The following is an 18650-nucleotide window of genomic DNA, read 5'->3' on the forward strand; positions in this document are numbered from 1 at the left end:
GTCATTTCTCAATATCTATGCATTGCTTTTTCAGCAAAAAGCTGTGTGCTTGTGACCCAAACAATAACAACTTGGGGAAGGGGCTGAAGAAGTTACTGTATCTAAAACTTTGGTTGCTGGTCCAGCTGCTCCTTGACACTGCCTTGTGTGGCACTGCCTGCAAGGGTTGTACCTGAGGCAGTTTTGGCATATGCACCAACTGTTTTCGTGAAATCTGAGCATGTTACCTACAGCCACTGAAGTATTTATTAAACTTGGATCACTTTATACTGCTCTGGCAGCATCATAGGAACATTAAATACGCTTTTCTAGATCCCTTTGAACTGTTAGAAAGTTGTAGACAGACTTCAGCATAATTGACAATGAGGCCCAGCCAGTCTCTGTTGTGATTTGGTCCTTAATACCAGTCATACCAAATTTCAAATAATTGCTAGTTAAAACAACGTTACTTACTGGAAGAAATGGGACAAAACTATTTTCGGACAGTTCATTGTGCTTTGTAAGTAGGTAGAGCATGACACAGATGTGAGGGCGTATCAGGTATTCATCCTTGAACTCAAGCCCTAGTCAATGTCTGAATACGTAGATGTTTTATGTTAAAAATGAGTGTGGCAAATAAATCTTTGGTAGATCTCTAACACAGCAGTCTTAATATAGGGTGCAAGCTTAAGTGCTCCAGTTCTGTTTATCTAAATTTCTTTTTTTGAATGGCCTATATTTAGAAGAAATAAGCATTCTTCTTACATGACAGGAAAAACTGGTTCCTAACAGATTTCCAGTCTGCTAATTCTGAGTATCTAAACCAGCGTACTCAGTCTAATATGAATGAGAATATCTATTCAATAGTTTGTCAGAGCCAATGGTGAAAAGGTTAGTTTTAACATGGTGTATTTTATTCGTTGAAAATTAGGTGAGATGCACCAACATAAAATAAGGACCAAGTAATAAGAACTGTACTTCTAATGTTTCTGCTTCTGTTTTAACAATTTCATGTTTGATGCAAAAGTAGATGTCCTTTTAAGTAGCTGGATTAAGCTTTCTCAGAGTGTATGGTCTGATGATTTTGTTTATTTTTTATATTCTCAGTAGGAGGCAGTTTTTCTCAGTAGCAAGCTTCCCTCCAAACTTAACACAGTGCTGATTTGTGCATTTGCAGTGAGACAATGAAGAAACAAATGATACTTAGCAGTTCAAAGTTGCCTTGCATCTTGGCAGCTCTTGGTGGTACATGCATAGGTGGTTGCATAGGGCCTTTCTCTCTAATCTGTGTCTTCTTTCTTCTGTTAAGTTCTCTGTGGCTGATATCGGTTTCATCCTCAAGAAACTGAAAGACATAGCTGAACCTCGTTCCAGAGAGATCAGGCAGGTGTTTGCAGCCAGTGAGCCTGAGCATAGCAAGGAGATTGAGTATGACCCTTTCAGGTAAGACAGTGGGTTTTGTTTTTTAATATTTAATGAAGGCACATTCCTCAAAAACGTATAGCTCATGACTGTTTCTTGACACTTTCTGCACGTGCTAGCTGACAAATGGAATACATCTGTTTTGCATTTTCTTGGAGAATGAATGTGAAAAAGGAAGTGAATTAATTCCCCCCCCCCAAAAAAAAAGAAAGAGAAATGCAATAGTTTCAAGGAAGCTGAAAAGCACAATTAAAATCTGTCTACTATTATGGTTTAATTTAGGCTAGTGCTGTTCTGTGGCATAGAGCAAGATATGTCTAGTTATATGGTATTGTGGCACTCGGTTTCAGCAACAAAGATGTAGTAGCCCTCTCCATGAGCAGCGGAATCCCTGTAATACTGTTTTTTTGGCCTCAGTGCTCACCTGGGCTTTTCTGAGCACGTACTCACAGTCTACAACCCTCTGAGGGGCCACAGGAGGTCTAACAGGAAACATTCACACGACCAGAGGAAGAATTTGCCTCTAAGGAACATTTAACCTTTGTGCTTTATAGTGATAGTAGATTTTATTTCTGTTCATTCATATCATATCTAGTAATCTAAAGGCTCCCTTCATTTTATTATCAATTTATTTTAAAATGAAATAACATTTTTAATGATGAAGATGAGAGCACTTCTTTGCATCTATGAAAAGTCAAAGATATTCTTCTGTGAAGACAATATGTATTTTTCTTTCAGTTTTGTATTTTCTTGTGTATATGCACTGTTTAATCTGTCATGGCACTTCATGATTATAACTACTTACAAATGATTATTTTTAGTCCAGGCAATTATCTGTGTGACAGTTTTAACCAGCATGATAATCCTCTTTTCTTATCTTAAATACAGCTAAAGCTTTACTATGCACTGAATTTGGCTGTTCAGATTTCTTCTTTTCTACCTATGTAACTTTATATGAGCTGCATTTAAAAATACACCTATAAGTAAGATGTAGTGAAGCAGAATTGTAATTACACAATTTCCTTCAACTACTTTCAGAACCCAAATCTGCAGCATGTCCTCCAGGAAATAAAAACATGGTGTACAGTGAATCTCTCCCGTAAGCCATTGTTAAAAGCTTTGCTAAAAAGAAACGAAAAAAAAAGACTAAAACTTATATGCCTGCGCATCACATGGTCCTATCCAGACTGCTTTTTCTCATAAGCTACTGGCAAGACATTCACTGTTAGAGACAAAGAGCCATGTGGGTTTAACAGAGATGCCTATCTTCAATTCAGCTTGAGAAACAGCTCTCTTAAGCAGTTAATTATGATTTCCTCTTTTTCTACCAAATTCAGATTGCAATCTGTCTTGTTCTTCTAGAACAGCAATAAAAAAGTAAAACAAAAGAAAACTAAGCTGGGGGAACAATTGTTGCAGCTTGTTTCTTTTTGTCAGGAAGAGTTTTGTTGTAATTCTGTTTGCAAATCTTGGATGTCACTCATTAGTCCCTAGCAATGGCTAGAATAGTGCTTAATTCCCAAACGAGATGACAATTTTATCTGGGGGTTTTGCTGACTTGATTGTTACTGCCTGGCTTGAGAAAATAAAAAACCTTTAAATCCTGACAGTGGAAAAATCTGTACCATGCTGGAAATCCAGTCTGTGGAAATACTCAGATGGGTGATGTTATCTACATGCTTTCAGCTTCCCCAGCCCAAGCATTTAGAGTGCCAGGCTTATCAGGCAGTATTGTCCTCTTCTTTGTGATTGCAGTAGTATTACTGCACGCTTCAGGAAAGAGGCTCCAGTTTTGACTTGATCTCTGAATGCTGCTATGATATAAATAATAATATTCATTAAGCGGAATAATAATGCTGATAAGATAATGATAATATTGATAGATGGACCAAGTTTTGGTCATTGAGTTTGCATAATGTCAAATAAGGTTTTCTACTGTCAAAAACTTGTTTTCTCCTTATATTTATCTACTGTCACTGCAAATAAAGGATCTTTCTGAGTTATTTAATCTGAAAAAAGCAGCAGTTGAATCAAAGTAGACACTATGTAGTGTTTAGCATCTTTTTTGTGAGTGGCTCTGTAAGTAGAGTCATATTCTGTGTAGAGTTACCTTCATTTGAACAGGATTGCACAAGCCTCTGAGAGGAAGCAAGTGAAAAATTATGTTTGTTGATGAAATTTTGCAGTTTGGAAAGGTACTAAGTTTCCGTGCTTTCAGTTCACTTGTGGATGTTAAGAGACAGAGACCCATTATCATAGTCATTCAAGAATTTAACTATTCTCCAGCCAGCAGTTTGAGTCTTGTGTCAGAACATTTTGTATTACTAATAATTTATTCCATTTGTTTTCAAAGACTGGTATCTAATCACAGTGATGCAGTACCCTCAAGGGTACCACGCGGTACAGCTCTAATTGCATCAGCAACTATGGTGAAGTTTATTCTTCGTGCGGTTTATCCAAAGTATTATATATAATTTATTTAATTTTGACTGAGGCACATAGGCCGATGTTGATGTGTGCTGTTAAAAAAAATCCTCTTCAGCGTTCAAAAAATCCAGAGGCAGACGTCTGAGATCATAAAGCTGATGTAGTTACACTAAGCCAGGTTTGACAAGAGACCGTGTAACAACTGAGGTAACCTACAGTCCAGGCCAGTTTTTTTTCCAGGAAAGCAGGACACCTCCTAGGTTTTCTTGCATACCTCGCTACCGGTGTTCTTCTTCCCTTATGTTGTATCAACATCTGGGACATGTGAAGAGCTCTGTAATCATTGAAGGCAACAAGTCCCCTACTGCAAACACAATGTAGTCTTTAAAATTAGTCCTTCTCCTCCCTCCACCGACAATATAAACCAGAGGGAGATTGTTCTGAATGGTAATTACTAGTCCTGGGTCTTAAGATCCAAAGCTTGTGTCCATTTGCTGATACACTACAAGTGCCTTCAGGAGCTTGCCCAGGAATCACTCCAGGTCTATTATCAACAACAAATTCTTGATATTAACAGGAATGACTTGTCATTCACTGCCAGCACTGGGCCATCAGATGGATCTCAGGAACTTGTCTTCTTCCTTGTATTGGGCTGATTCATCTGAGCAGCACAATCAATCTTGGGAGAGCACATCTGAGGCTCTTCCCTGCATGGGATCTGATTCTCTGCTGGCAGTGTCCAAGCATAAACTGGTCTTGCTACTGCCTCCTGTCTTCCATTCTTGCCAGGAGGGCTTGTGATTACCAGTTGGGTATAATTTTGTGCCCTCTTTCTGTGACCAATTTCTGTTTCCCTTCCTCCAGCTTTTGGGCCCTCCCAAGAGGGCAAACTTTCACAATGCTTTGTGAAGTGTAGCTTGACACTTGATTAGTATTCTGTTCTCTGTTGGGATCTTCTGCTCCACTTCTCTGCCACTGGTAATAATTTCTCTCTATTTTATGCAACTGTTGTTGTGCATGCTTCATGTTTACAGATAATTAATCATGTGCTGCAGAATGCAGAACAGAATTAGGAACAAAGCAGGGTAAGGCCTTGTTAATTCACCATCTTGTTGTATAAATGCAATGACAAAATCTCTGCTAATATTCCATGCCAGTATGGCATCTCCGGTAAAAGGCTTCAGTCATGATTATTACGTATATTTGTATGTATAGCCAACTACTGAGGGAATGTGGACATCCAGCAAAAGTTTAAGGGTTCAGGTAATTTCCGTTATATCTCCTTGAACAAATCTGGATTTCAAATTAAAGTGGATACATTCTTTAAATATCTAAATACAGCATTTTATAATGAGTGCACTTTAATCACCCCTTTTTTTCCCCTGAAATTTGGTTATTATTTAAACTCATTTACTTAAAATTAATGTAGGCTGTTGTTTTTGTGAACAGACGTTTGATAGTCAATATCACTGATGGAGCATTTTCAGAACATGAAATTATCACTCTTGGGAGATATTACTGTGTGAAACATGAATATGCAATGGACCTCCACTACCTTCTTGCAGTAGCTCAAGAAAAACTAAAGAAAAATAACTTTGTGGATTTTGGAAAACTGTCTGCAGTGCTTATATACAATGACTGTGAAAAGTAAGTTTCCTCAATTTATCCTAAGCTGTTTTTTGGGAAGCCCTGCTTGTAAACCTAGCTACTTTCTGTTTGTTGCTGAGCAAATGATACATTGTGGCCAAAGAATATTATTTGTCATGTTAAGCCTCTCTGACAGTAGATGAGAAAAGGATAGCCTTTTTGTCTCTTCTTCATTTTCTTTGTGAACTTTTTATTATACCTGCTGTACTGAACATTGTGTGACACAGTCAGATGCCCATTCACAGGCAAAACACAGTGTTTTAAATCAAAGAGGAAAAATAGTGATTTAAAGGAAAAAAGAAAGGAATTGTAGCCAATTCTTCATATGACTCATTTGCCCTTTTGTTCTCTGGTCAGATAAAGAATCATCACAGAGAATCACTAAGGACCTCAGTGTGGGGGTGACAGGCCACCATGTTTCTTGGCTTTGAAATTTCATAAAACCTTGCTTTCTTTACCTCTACCCTGATATTCCTCACATGTTTTCCTTTTCACAGCAACATTGGCTTCAAGTAAATACCTAATGGACAATACCTAATGTACACTTCTCCCCCTCTCTTTCTATTTGTGTAGACGTGGAGCGCTGCCCCGTGAGATGTGCAGGACTATTTGCAAATCCTTTAAATTGCCACTGGCTGATGATGTTCTGCAGGCTTTACTGACCATGTAAGTTAAGGGCAGATAGTATGATCTGCATGTATGGATGCAAGTCAGTGCTAAATAACTACTGCAGACACAGTTCTTAAGAATTTGTCATTTATCTAATACTGAAAATTTCATGATGCTGATTTTGTCCCTATACAGATGTGAACTGTCCTATTTATGGAATATTTATAAACAATAAGGTGCATCCATCTTAACAGCTTCTCTTCGTTTTATCTGGCATGGCAGATCATCTGGATTTTTCCAGAATTCTATGAAATTAGCCTTATGGGAATCAACTACTGATACTTATCATTATCAATGAGATTAACTTTTTGTTTTGCATTAGTAATTACTGTATATATGCAAGATAAAAACAATAATCTTATGAAACCACATTATGTGAGTTTTAAGAGACATACCAAGATGAATATAATGAAATGTCCTTTAATGAAGTAGACAGCATCAGTAGTAAATAAAAGTGTTTTGTTACTCCTATTAATCTCACCTGAAACGTACTTTATTGTAATTTTTAGAAAGCCAAAGGAGAATTAACATGGTTTTGATATTTTTTCCATAGCACATGTAATTGTTTCAAGGAAAATTACTTGGGTAGCTGTTTTAATGGGAATAGAAGTGAAAAGAACTAGTATTCAGTGCACTTGTATTACAGACTAGAGTTCAGAGTAACCTGTGGTGTTTTGAACATTCATGTCATGTTGAGTTTGGTTTTCATGGCTTAAATAGGCTTAAATGCATGCTCATTGGTCTCTTCTTTCCCATGTGGGAAATCCTTAAATGTTTTGTCTGTGCTTTCATACTATGTTAAAAGCAGGAGCAGCTCTTTTTTTCTGTCATGTTTAGGTGCTTTCAGGTAGATATGCTTCTTGATTTCAGGAGGAATTACAAACTATGCATCTGGATTAATCAAATAATAAAAAGACTCTTGTCAGGCAGAAATACGGAATCCATTTTGATAAAGCATCTTCATTCTGCAAGCACAACCAGTATCAACAAGACTGCTTTAAGAAGGCTAAGGGGCTATTTTTCACAAAGTCCTCATTTCAAGACCAGAAATTTTCAGAATATTTCCCTGCAGTAGCCAGACTCTGGCAATTTGCGATTCATCACTTCTGACAGTTAGGTTACAAACATTAGTCATCAGAAGTGTGTCTGAATTTTAACATTAATCTAAACCTCATTTTTAGAACTCCCACCAAGCTGTCCAACACAAAAAGTGTTGGAGGACAATTGACATCCTGTACTAGACAAGGAGTTCTCATAGTTTCCACTTCATAAAGGCTGAAATTGAATAGATGGACATGGAAGAGACTGGAGGTTTTCCTTTATGTACTAACTCAATGCTGACAAAAACCAGACAAGCCTGACACATCATAGGCTTCAGAGACATGTTTATTGTTTGTGAAATTATCCCAAGGAAAGCTTTTGTCAGATGAATCTCATGTCTCCTGAAGAGCCTTAGTGTAGGCAGTTAAAAGGAAAAAGCCCAGTACACCATAATAAAAATTAGAGATAAGCTTAGAAGACAAAGAGGAGACTAAGGGTTGGATTTCACCCAGCTTCAGGCAGGTACCCATGACAGCTGAGTTAGGATTCAGCCACTTTCTGTAAGCGATGGAGGAGAGAGTTATCCCCTCAGCCTGTATAAGAGCTGGATTTCTAAATTACTGTCCATTTTCCTTTGTTTCTAAAGGGGCTGTGGCCAGCCACTATTGCAGATTTTTGTATGAGAAAAGTAAATGATGTGAAGCTGGGCCTCAGAAATCAGTGTGAGAAGTACTTCATATGATAGCGTGAGATGTGTAATGCCAGTTCTAAGTTACACTATCAGCTGCTTCGAAAGATGGCAGTTGTGTGGTGAGTCACTGCACTGCAGATCAGAAGGAAGATTGTCACATTCTTAATAATGTGTGCAGTTGGCACTGCTTGGTCAGTTTATTGTTTCATGAGGGTGCAGAGTCGGGGAAAGATTTTTTTGAAGTCTATTTAATAGGAGTTAATTTCCAGTGATCTGGAAATTGAAGAGTTGGCTAAATGAGATTTAGACTTTTCTCTTCCTTTCCTCTCGCTTCCTGTAGTTTTCTTCAAGACTGAAAAATCTTGAAACCCACAGGTTAATTGTTAATGAAGAACAGTCTCACTCCTGGGGAATATGCAATTCAGTGTGGTCAAAGTTTGTCAACAATATTCTTTCCTTGGTTTTGGGTGGGGTTTTTTTATGAGGAAGCATGTAGTTTTTTTGTCCATTGATGTTTCTGAAGCAAGTGATGGTGGTGGTGTTTCTGTTGTGTGTATCTGTATGAAGGAAGAAAGTGGTACAATAAAAGTTGTTGGACTAATTCCCACAAAATCAGTATATATAGCTAATGGACTAGCTGGACCCTAGTCAACTATAAAATGATGCTAGACAGTGTGGAGAGATAATAGTTGAAGACTGAAGCTATATGTTTATTCAGCTTTGCTATCTGAGATTAGGTGGAAAAGACTTTCTGTAGGACTTAATGGTTCTATTTTTCCATTTTGAAAGGTAATGCTTTTAAAGTATTTGTTATTTACATTTGTAAATTATACTGCAATGATCTGTCACTTATTAAAAGGATGGGATGGGACTAGAAGGCATTGTCTATTTTTGTGGTCACGTCCAGATGACCGAAGACTTTGTTTACTGTACCCTAAGACCATTCAGCTTCCACACAGTGCAGAGAGAATTAGTACAAGGACTGAGGTTTCATGAGACCCTTTCAAATTGTGTGTCTGAAGTAAATTTATCTGTTTAATTGTAAAGGATGGTGACATACTATGATTTAGCTACCCAACAATGTGTGCATTTTTCCAATTTGTCTGAGCTGACTTATTAAAAAGTATTTATTTTACCCATCAACTTTTTCTCACTTAGTTTTTTAATCACAGGGCAATCCAGACTTTTATAATGTATTAAGCAATGCAGATGGTACACCACTGTTTCTGCAAAAAGCTACAGAGGTCGTTATAAACATTTCTTTAAATTTATGCAGGCATAATGAACATATATAGTTCGTTTAACAAATATATGTTTCTAAAGTATTAACTTAAGTAATGAATTTAGGTGGGTTTTTTCTGTTATTTTTATTTACTACAATGCTAAATGTATGCTAAGAAGGATTTAAAAAGACGCAGTCTTTCCCTAGAGGGTATATGAACAGCTGGCAGATGAGGAAACTAAAACTGGAGGGAAGAAAGAATGGATGACAAGTTTACAAGCATTACATGTTGGTTGTTCCACGTTAGTTTAGTAGTGTATATGTCCCTATTTTTTAAAATAGGTCATTTAATTTCTGTTAAGAGTGGCTGTGTAGTTCTTCACCTCTCCACAGTACCAGGGTGAGTCTGTCTGTGAGGGGGGGGGCTTGCTGTTTTGAAAGCATTAATCCTTAGTGTTTCAGGTAGCAGTGCCTGATGGCAGAGGGCCTCCTGCATGGTCATCCCCGTTCTCAAGGCCCAAATCGACCAGGCCATTCCTGCATGCTCAGCTTTCCCTGGTTCATAGTTGGGTAATAATTTTTTACCTATTTGCCTACCTGTAATGTTTTTTTAGGGTTGATCTAGTTCTTTCAGAAAGCAAACCCTATATTTCTGTTATAGCAAGTGTCCTGGTAGCAGAAGCAAGATTGGAGACGATCACAAGATCATTCTCCTTGCACTCTGTCTTCTGCTCATTACCTTTGATGCCTGAGACTCTCTATGCCATAGTCTCTCTATGAGACTCCCTAGCGTTAATAATTGGATCTCTTAAAAGAAATTACTTCTGGTATTCTGGATGCCGAGGAACTGATGGTTCAATTTGTAGTTGTTCAAGATGTGAATAAATGTATACACAAAATGGTAGCCATTACTTGTTTCATACTGATCAGCTGCATAGACTTGTCCACGCCTGCTGTTTTAAATATTTTTCCTATAAGCAGTTTATGACAATTTAGGTATATACCTGTGTTACTATCAAACTATCAGACTATCAAACAGGCTGAAGAATCCCAACATTTTCTCTAAGGTTAAAGCAGCATGATGGTTCTCCTCTATTATTATCTAGATTAACTTCTTAATAATTGTTATTCAAAACTAAGGAATAAAAAATCTCTGCATGTACATTAACTTTTCACATAAATGTTTGGGTTACAGATTTCTTGATGGGAATGAAAAAATATTTGTAAGTAGCCTTGACACACCAAACCATCCTCAGGAATTGTCATAATGTGATTTAACCAGATTTTTCACCTATCTGGAGTATTTAATTATGAATATATTTTTAGATGCCAAAATGTGCCATTTTATCTGTAATGTCAAAGAAAAAACAGCTCTACAAACTATGATGGGGTGGAGGAGTGACTTTCGTAGTCTAAAATTACATGCATCAGCGAAGTCATAGGGCAAAACTGAAGAGAAGCATGGTTTCAAGAGATCTTTGCTGCATCCTCTTGATAAAACAAATCTAATTTCCTTTTCTGAAGAGCACTGTCAGCTTCAGTCATATGAACTCCAGCCACTGAAGTGTGTGACGTCTCTCTCCTAATAATGCACAAATTGATAACATCTCCTCAGTCCATCTGGATACTCTGTGCCGTGTTGCAAGCATGTGCATTTAGTCGATTGGTACAATAAGTCACAGCAGGAATGAGATCTAAAGAGTAGATTTTTTTTTCTCTCTGGATTATTCTAGAGTAATATTCTAGGCTGCTTTCTGTAGCTATTTACGTATGGGATTTAGGAATCCCATGTCCACTGCTCATGTTAAAAATCTTTGGTTATAGTTAACTTCATGTCCATGTTGTCATGCCAGTTTGCTAGTGCTGTCACAACAAAGGACTTCTATCTTTGTTAATGTCTGTTGAAAGCAGAAGCAATGCTTTCCTTGACTTCATTGCCTCAACATAAAGTTTAAGTAGTTACATGCCTTCACTTGTTCTTTATTTAAAAATCCTGCTTACACAGCTCTGCATCTTGGCAATAGACTTAATCTTTTGACTTTTCACAAGAAGCAGAACATAAATACATATATAGTAAAAGGAAAAAAATATTGTCATGATAGTTCTGAAATTCAAAATCTGTGAGACGTTGTTTTTGGTTTTTGCTTTTCCAAGAGGCATAAGTTTTTTTAATTGCCTTGTTACTTTTAATGCAAAACTCCTTTCTTTTCCCAGTTGCCACCTGCAAAAAACCTGAAGCAAACACGAACCCCCTAGATGTGGGAATGATAATTTTCTTGTATATGGGATATATTCCCCAGAAGTAAGGCGTTATGAAAATGTTAACTTGTGTGTAAGCTATTATAAAGAAGCAAACTGTCATAGGAGGTTTTTCTCATGGCAATGTTTCAGGCTTCTCCTGAATACTACTAACAGTAGCATTCTTTTCTGACTTTGCTTTCATCTTCAGCATAACTCACTGTACTTAACATTCCAGTTTATCGCTAGCATCTCTGTTTATGGCTCCTAGTGTATTTCATTATTACCTCTCCTGCTGACTATTAAATGAAAGGTATGGGAGGAGAAGGAGAAGATGAGTTGCAGTTTATTGCAGTTTATTTTTGTCACTAGATTTATTTCTCCTCTTCTCTGGTATTGTTTTCCCAGTTTATGCTGTAAATTCTCCTTTCTAGTACCTTCATGCTTAATTTATATCAGAACCCTCTGCAGTCATTGAAGTGTTTTGAGGCCCATGTTCTGTGCAGTGCTGCTGCTTTAAGTGCAAGATAAAGTTAATTTCTAAAAGACTTATTTCCAGGAGATGATCTTGCTCCTGTGCAGTAGTATTTGTCTCACCAGATTACAGGGCAGAATTGTTTGACCTGATATTTCCCACCAAAGAATAGCTATTGAGTCTTGCTTGTTGTATATGTCTCTCCATGGACCCCGGTGACACTTCCAGGGTGTGCTTATATGCCTAAACCAAATCTTTTACATATGTAGGCAGTGTTAGGTGAGGCAGATGTCATTCACAGAAGCTGCTAGTGCAGTATTTATACCAGAGCAGTTAAGCTGTTCATTTCAAGAATGATTTGCATTGTAGCTTCAGCTTGTGGATACTCTTCAAGCATTTGACTGGTCCCACTGAAATAACAGTAGTTCCCAAGCGCCTTAATATCTCCTAAGTGTTTTGCTGAATTGAAGACGTTTTTTCTGAAGCTGCTTCATCCAAATCAATGGCAGAAGGATGACGTGGCTTTCAAATACACACCAGTGTGCAAGGTACTGACTAGAAATTTCAGGGAGTGAGCGTGTTCCACATGCATCTGTAGACCTTAGCTGGTAGCATATATATAATCATGCAGCTAGGGGACACTCATAAGTGACACAAATATATATTTATTCCATATAAATAAAGAACAATGCCATAAACCAACCTCCAAATGAAAAGGGTTGTGATTTTTAGATCTGGCTATTATTTGGTAGGTTAGAGACCTGTGTGTTTATTGGTTCTAAATTGATCCCAAGGTGTGTGCAAACAGCATTTTTGAAGGATTGCTTACTTTCAGGAAATTACTGTAGAAGCCATATAAAGCAGGTCAGTTGTGTTATAGCACAGCTCTCGTATTGCTCACCTATCAAGCTGTCATTCTGTCAAGCTGATGAAGGGTCTAGAGCACAAGGAGCAACTGAGGGAACTCGGGTTGTTTAGTCTGGGGAAAAGGAGGCTGAGGGGAGACCTTATTGCTCTCTACAACTACCTGAAAACAGGTTTTAGTGAGGTGATTGTCAGTGTCTTCTCCTAAGTAACAAGCAATAGGACGAGAGGAAAGGGGCTCAAGTTGTACCAGGGGAGGTTTCGATTGGGTATCAAGAAAAATTTCTTCACCGAAAGAGTTGTCAAGCACTGGAACAGGCTGCCCAAGGAGGCAGTGGAGTCACCATCCCTGGAGGTATTTAAAAGACTTGTAGATGTGGCACTTAGGGACATGGTTTAGTGGTAGACTTGGCAGTGTTAGGTCTGCGGTTGCACTCAATGATCTTAAAGGTCTTTTCTAACTTAAATGATTCTATGATTCTACCTGTTTCTTTTCTGCACAAAGGAATCATACCCTGATGGTGCCAACCCTATGTTTGTCACTACTTGTGAGATCCCAGTGTTGGTAAAGATTGGGCAATGCTTCAGAAGTAAAATGAAATAAATCTTAAAGAAGTTGAATTCTACCATGAGAGACAGTAAGATGTAACTATATGGAACAGAGGGTATGATATAGAAGTCCTGGCAGTTTGGTAGTGTTTTTCTGTACTCCTGCCAGTAATTGGTAATAAAAGTGTAAAAAATAATTATCACAGAATCATAGCGTGTATTGGGTTGGAAGGGACCTTTAAAGATCATCTGGTCCAATGCCCTGCAGTGAGCAGGGACAATGTTACCAGATCAGGTTGCTCAGAGCCTCATCAAGCCTGACCTTGCATATATCCAGGAATGGGGCCTCTACTACTTCTCTGGGCAACCTGTTCCAGTGATCTACCACACTCCAAAAGGTGGTATTATCCAAAGGGTAATTATTAGTATGCTGTAGATAACATGATACAACTTTGTTAAAAATTTCCTTTAACCTTGAGTCATCTTATGGATATTCTGCTTAGGTTTGAAGATGACAATAAGCAAGTGGAATATAAAAAGTTTGTGGATGGGCTGAACTGGAGAGAGAATCAAATCCCTGCTTTCCAGATGATAAAGGTAAAACAGTACAGTACATTGATATAATTTATCCAACTCTAACATGAGTGCTTTATCCAATGGAGACCACAACAGTTACCATCTTTGCGTAGTTGTGCCTGTTTTCTTCAAGTAATTATTTTTTTCTGGGAGCTTTAGAATGAAGCAGAGAAGTCAAACAGGGACAAGGAGCCTTATAACGCTCCTGTGCCTAATAGGTGTCACATCTCTGTGACATTTTTCTAGAAGAAAAAAAAAAAGGGAAGGGGAAACAGGTGTATTTTTGTCCATGAACAATGGGTGTGAATACCACTTCACCCACAGATGGCATTGTCACATGTCAAATGATCTGTTCGCTTGCTGAGATAGTCAGGAAGTACTTTAAACTCCACTGACACGGCAGAAAATAGCTATGTACTTTTTAGAACTCCATAGAAACTTGTACATAATACACCACATCACTGGTAGGCGTACAGCGAGAGCAGTATTGATGGATGAACTTTGTATATCTCTACCAGCCTGCTACTTAGGGTAAATAAAAATGCTGTATCAACAAACTGCAGAGATTAATCTGATCTTGCCATCTTGTGCTGAATGGAACATTTTAAAATAGATGGTGCATAAGGCAATTATGCTGATTTTTTAAAACTTGGTAACAAATAAATCCAAAGCCCTTCTGCCAACACGTAGTTTTGCTATTCTGGCCTGGCCAATGTGTTGCTATGTTGTACAGATTGTGTTTGATTGTGTTCAGACCATTTAGAAACATACCATTCCTTTAAATTCAAGTTCAACAGTGACACAGTTTAACCACTATTCCTCAAGTACTGTGCTATTAACCTGACTCCTCTCTCTTGCTTGGCTTATCAGCTCTTTTTTTCTGTAGCATCTCAAACTGCTGGTGATATCTAACAAGGGCCCAGTGCTGCTGGTTTGCTCTGCTTTCCATGGTGGTTTATTTTTCACTTTGACATTGAGAAGAATTTTTCCATCTGGTACAGATAAAAATCAAAGCCCTTCTACATGTTTTATACAGCAGTCCTGTGGTTCAAAGCGTGCATTAGGTTTTGTTCAGTGGATATTCTTTGCTCTTATAAAATAATTCTGCACATAAGTTATAACTCAATATTTAAACAGTGAGTGCTTTCAGGAGCTTGTGTTGGATAAGGGGCCTTGTGAGCCTCAGTACCACAGAAACAAGAAGAAGCTCAGAGCCTGTGCCTGGAGGACTTTTGCCTTGAAGATGGTGCTAAGCTCTGTACCAAAAAGCTTTGTACCAAGAAGCAGAGGCACAGATACACTTGCTGTTGAATGTATTGCCATTCGGCACGACCTGTGCAGGCTGGAAGGTTGGGCGGGGAGACAATGAAATTAAATAAGGGCAAGTGTAGAGCACTGTGTCTGGGGAAGAACAACCCCATGTATCAGTACAGGATGGGGACTGACCTGCTGGAGAGCAGCTCTGGGGAAAAGGACGTGAGAATCATGGTGGACAGCAGGATGACCATGAGCCATCAATGTGCCCTCACAGCCAAGTAGGCCAATGGCATCCTGGGGTGCATTAAGAAGAGTGTGGCCAGTAGGTTGAGGGAGGTTACCCTTCCACTCTACTCTGCCCTAGTGGGACCACATCTGGAATACTGTGTCCAATTCTGGGCTCCCCAGTTCAAGAAGGACAAGGAACTACTGGAGAGAGTCCAGTGTAGAGCCACTAAGATGATGAGGGGACTGGAGCATCTCCCATACGAGAAAAGGCTGAGAGAGCTGGGTCTGTTTAGCCTGGAGGAGACTGAGGAGGGATCTTATTAATGCTTATAAATATGTGAAAGGTGTGTGTCAGGAGGACGGGACGAGACTCTTCTTGGTTGTGCCCAGCAACAGGACAAGGGGCACTTGTCATAAACAGGAGGTTCAATGTAAACGTAAGGAAAAACTTCTTCACTGTGAGGGTAACAAAGCACTGGACCAGGCTGCCCAGAGAGGCTGTGGAGTCTGCTTCTCTGGAGACATTCAGAACCTGCCTGGATATGTTCCTATGTGATCTTCTTTAGGTGATCCTGCTTTAGCAGGAAGATTGGACTAGATGATCTTCAGAGGTCCCTTCCAACCCCTACAATTCTGTGATTCTGGTTTTTTATTCCCTCACAGCTGCAGGGCTTATCTAGCCATTGAGCATGACCTGATTTCTGGCAGGTGTGGGAAGGAGATGGCTCCTACAGCATGAATTTGGGGTGCAAGTGGCAGCGGAATGAAGAGGCAGCCTTCACAAGTTGAAGGTCTGGAGGAAAAGCTGCTTGTAAAACAAGCAGAAGGTTGAAGTGGGCATTTGTGGTGAAACATATGTTCTGATCAGCATAAGAGATGAGGTTTCATTTTGGTATGGAGATGTTACCTTTGCTTGGAGGACAGCCAGTGGATGAGCTTTCTGGGAGTGGCTGATGCCCAAGAGCCCCAGTTGAGAATGGTACATGGAGTTACGGGAGAAAGGTTACAGCTGAAATCAAGAAGGAAGAAAGAGCATCCATAGAAATTATAACCAGTCATTATCATGCTGGGGTAATCAGTTCCTCATCAGCTCCACAGCCTTGCTGTAATTGTCATGCTGACATACAGCACTGCTTTTAATGCACTGCACCCAAATTGGAGTCAGTATAGTTTATTCAGTTTTATCGACTATTATTTTGTTAGTTAGCTGCAACCTAGGCTATCTTTGGTCCAATACAAGAGTATTTTAATGAAGAGATCAATAGGAAACTGAAAAAAATAGACAAAGGGATTTAAAACTTGTTCAACTTGAGAATCCAGTTGTCATTCTGTTCATGACTTAAAATGAATTAACAGCAGTATTTTAGGACTACAGAACCTGTATTTGACAGATAGATTTCAGCAACAGAGTTGTGCTTGTTTAGCTGACCTTTTTCTTCTTTCTTTCTATTTCATTATTTTGTATGTTTTTTTGGTGTTGAAACATAGATGATTTGCAAGGCTTTCAAGTATAAGTGTCTTAATGAAGAAAATCTAACATTGTTTAGTTAGAAAATATCTGTGAAATGGCTAATAATGGAAAATATTTTTAATAAGATATTCTGCAAGACTGACAAAAATTGGAATGTACTAATCTGTTAAAAGGATGTGCGATATGAAGTTCCACTTTTTCACAGATTTGTATGTGGAAATGAAGCAGCTCATTCAATCTTATGTTGACCAGCTTTTAATTATTGTTGTTTTCAGTATTATATTCTAAAATATTCTCTGGGTTACTAATTTCAGAAAGAAGATGACAGGAGCAGAAAACCACCATCCCTTCCTGGGAAAAAGATCAAATACTTATCTCTTCTGGAGGATCTGTTTGGCAAGGAAGAATAATCTGATCTGTGCAAGAGAGTGATTTTGGATTAGTGTTTGAGCTCCAAAGCTTACTTAGACAGATACTGAAAAAATTCCTTGTAAAACAAGCAAAAAAACCAGATATAGGTTTTATTGCATTTAATGTCTTATTCCAACATAGATGTATACTTTGTGTGTTTTGGTAGCTCCTTCTAAATTGACAGTGCTCTTTCATCCTTGCACAAGCATAATTAAAGCTGTATCCTCTAATCTTTGTGTCTGGCTATATGGAGAATGTATAAGTATTGAGAAATCCCTCGGTCAAACAGAGCAAAATCTGACTGACCTTGCTTTGTTCTGCAAACAAAAGAGGTTGTTGGGTGACCTCTTAAAATATTAGGTTGCACTGTATTAGCACAGTAAGGTAATTCCGTTCAAATTTCCTTATATCTGGTTTTTTGCTACATACATCCCTGTGGTGATGTCTAAGTACGGTTTGTGTCAAAGTTTATTGTTTTATGGAGGGAATACTAGTAAGGTTTTAGCACACTATAAAGTTGCTCTGGTATCAGAGATAACGATGGCCTTCCAGTGTAGAAGTACATACTTTGCAGGCATGGCATGGAAGCTATCAGTTTTTTGTTTTACATGTAACTCAGATTAGCAGCCACCCAAGCTTACTTAGGTGAGACTTGTATGAAGAGAAGGTGTTTCAGTACAATTTTAGTGTGCAGCTTTCTTACACTAGCACTGTCCTTGCCCTTTGAAAATGAATTGGTGCATTTCTCTCTGCTCAAAATCATGATGACTAGATGGAGTTCCTGTTAGCTTTTTTGTATCTTTTTAAGCTTACGCCAGCTCAAAGCCATGATTAGATGTGAATTTACTGCAGGCTTTTGGGAGAGAAGTAATTACCCCTGTTTAAAGACTGGAAGAGCTGAAGTGAAGGGGGGAGCTGAGTGGCAATTCCACAGGAGAAGGGGAAGAGATGTGAGCCAGCACACCTCTGCCAGTGGCTGGGAAACTCACACATTCAGTAGACTGAGAACGCTACGCTTTCTGTAATCTGAAATTACAATTTGAGGAGGAAGTGCTTGATTTAGAGGGATGAGAATTCAGTGTATCTAAATCTCCAAACTAAGGGAAACACAGTAGTTCATATAATGACTGAATTCAGTAAATATCTTTTTGGAAACTTTCAGATCCCTTTTAGAATTATGATTCCATTTAGAAATACCTTTCTGGTTCACTATTCCATGATAGTGTAAATGAAGTTACTAATTGTATGTCTTCTCTCTAACCCACCCGGCTGCTGAGAAGAAATTATATTCCCCCTGTATGGCAGCTTTTTACCTTTTTTTTGTCAGCAAAAGGGACCTGAGGAAAGGCATAATTAGGTGTGTTGCTGCTACTCAGAAAGGTGTTTGCAGTGAAATGGGTAAGTGATGTTCTGTGTCCAGAGGGTCAAAAAGAAAACTAAAAACTTGTTAAAGTGCTCCAAGTTGTAGACAAGACCATGGACT

General features: G+C 38.5%; 1 protein-coding gene across 1 annotated transcript in view; it reads left to right on the forward strand.

The window, feature by feature from the left end:
- LOC104547302 (EF-hand domain-containing family member C2-like) overlaps positions 1–17166 on the forward strand; it is a gene marked incomplete at its 5' end in the record, with an annotated part of 20550 nt that extends 3384 nt beyond the window's left edge. The window contains 5 exons of the mRNA XM_010192927.1: positions 1289–1422; positions 5278–5475; positions 6049–6141; positions 13728–13821; positions 17071–17166. Of these exons, the coding sequence (XP_010191229.1) occupies positions 1289–1422; positions 5278–5475; positions 6049–6141; positions 13728–13821; positions 17071–17166 (615 nt within the window). The remainder of the gene's footprint in view (positions 1–1288; positions 1423–5277; positions 5476–6048; positions 6142–13727; positions 13822–17070) is intronic.
- Positions 17167–18650: the final 1484 nt, after the last annotated feature.

Source organism: Mesitornis unicolor, unplaced genomic scaffold (assembly GCF_000695765.1).
Source record: "Mesitornis unicolor isolate BGI_N332 unplaced genomic scaffold, ASM69576v1 scaffold25189, whole genome shotgun sequence".
NCBI lineage: Eukaryota > Metazoa > Chordata > Aves > Mesitornithiformes > Mesitornithidae > Mesitornis > Mesitornis unicolor.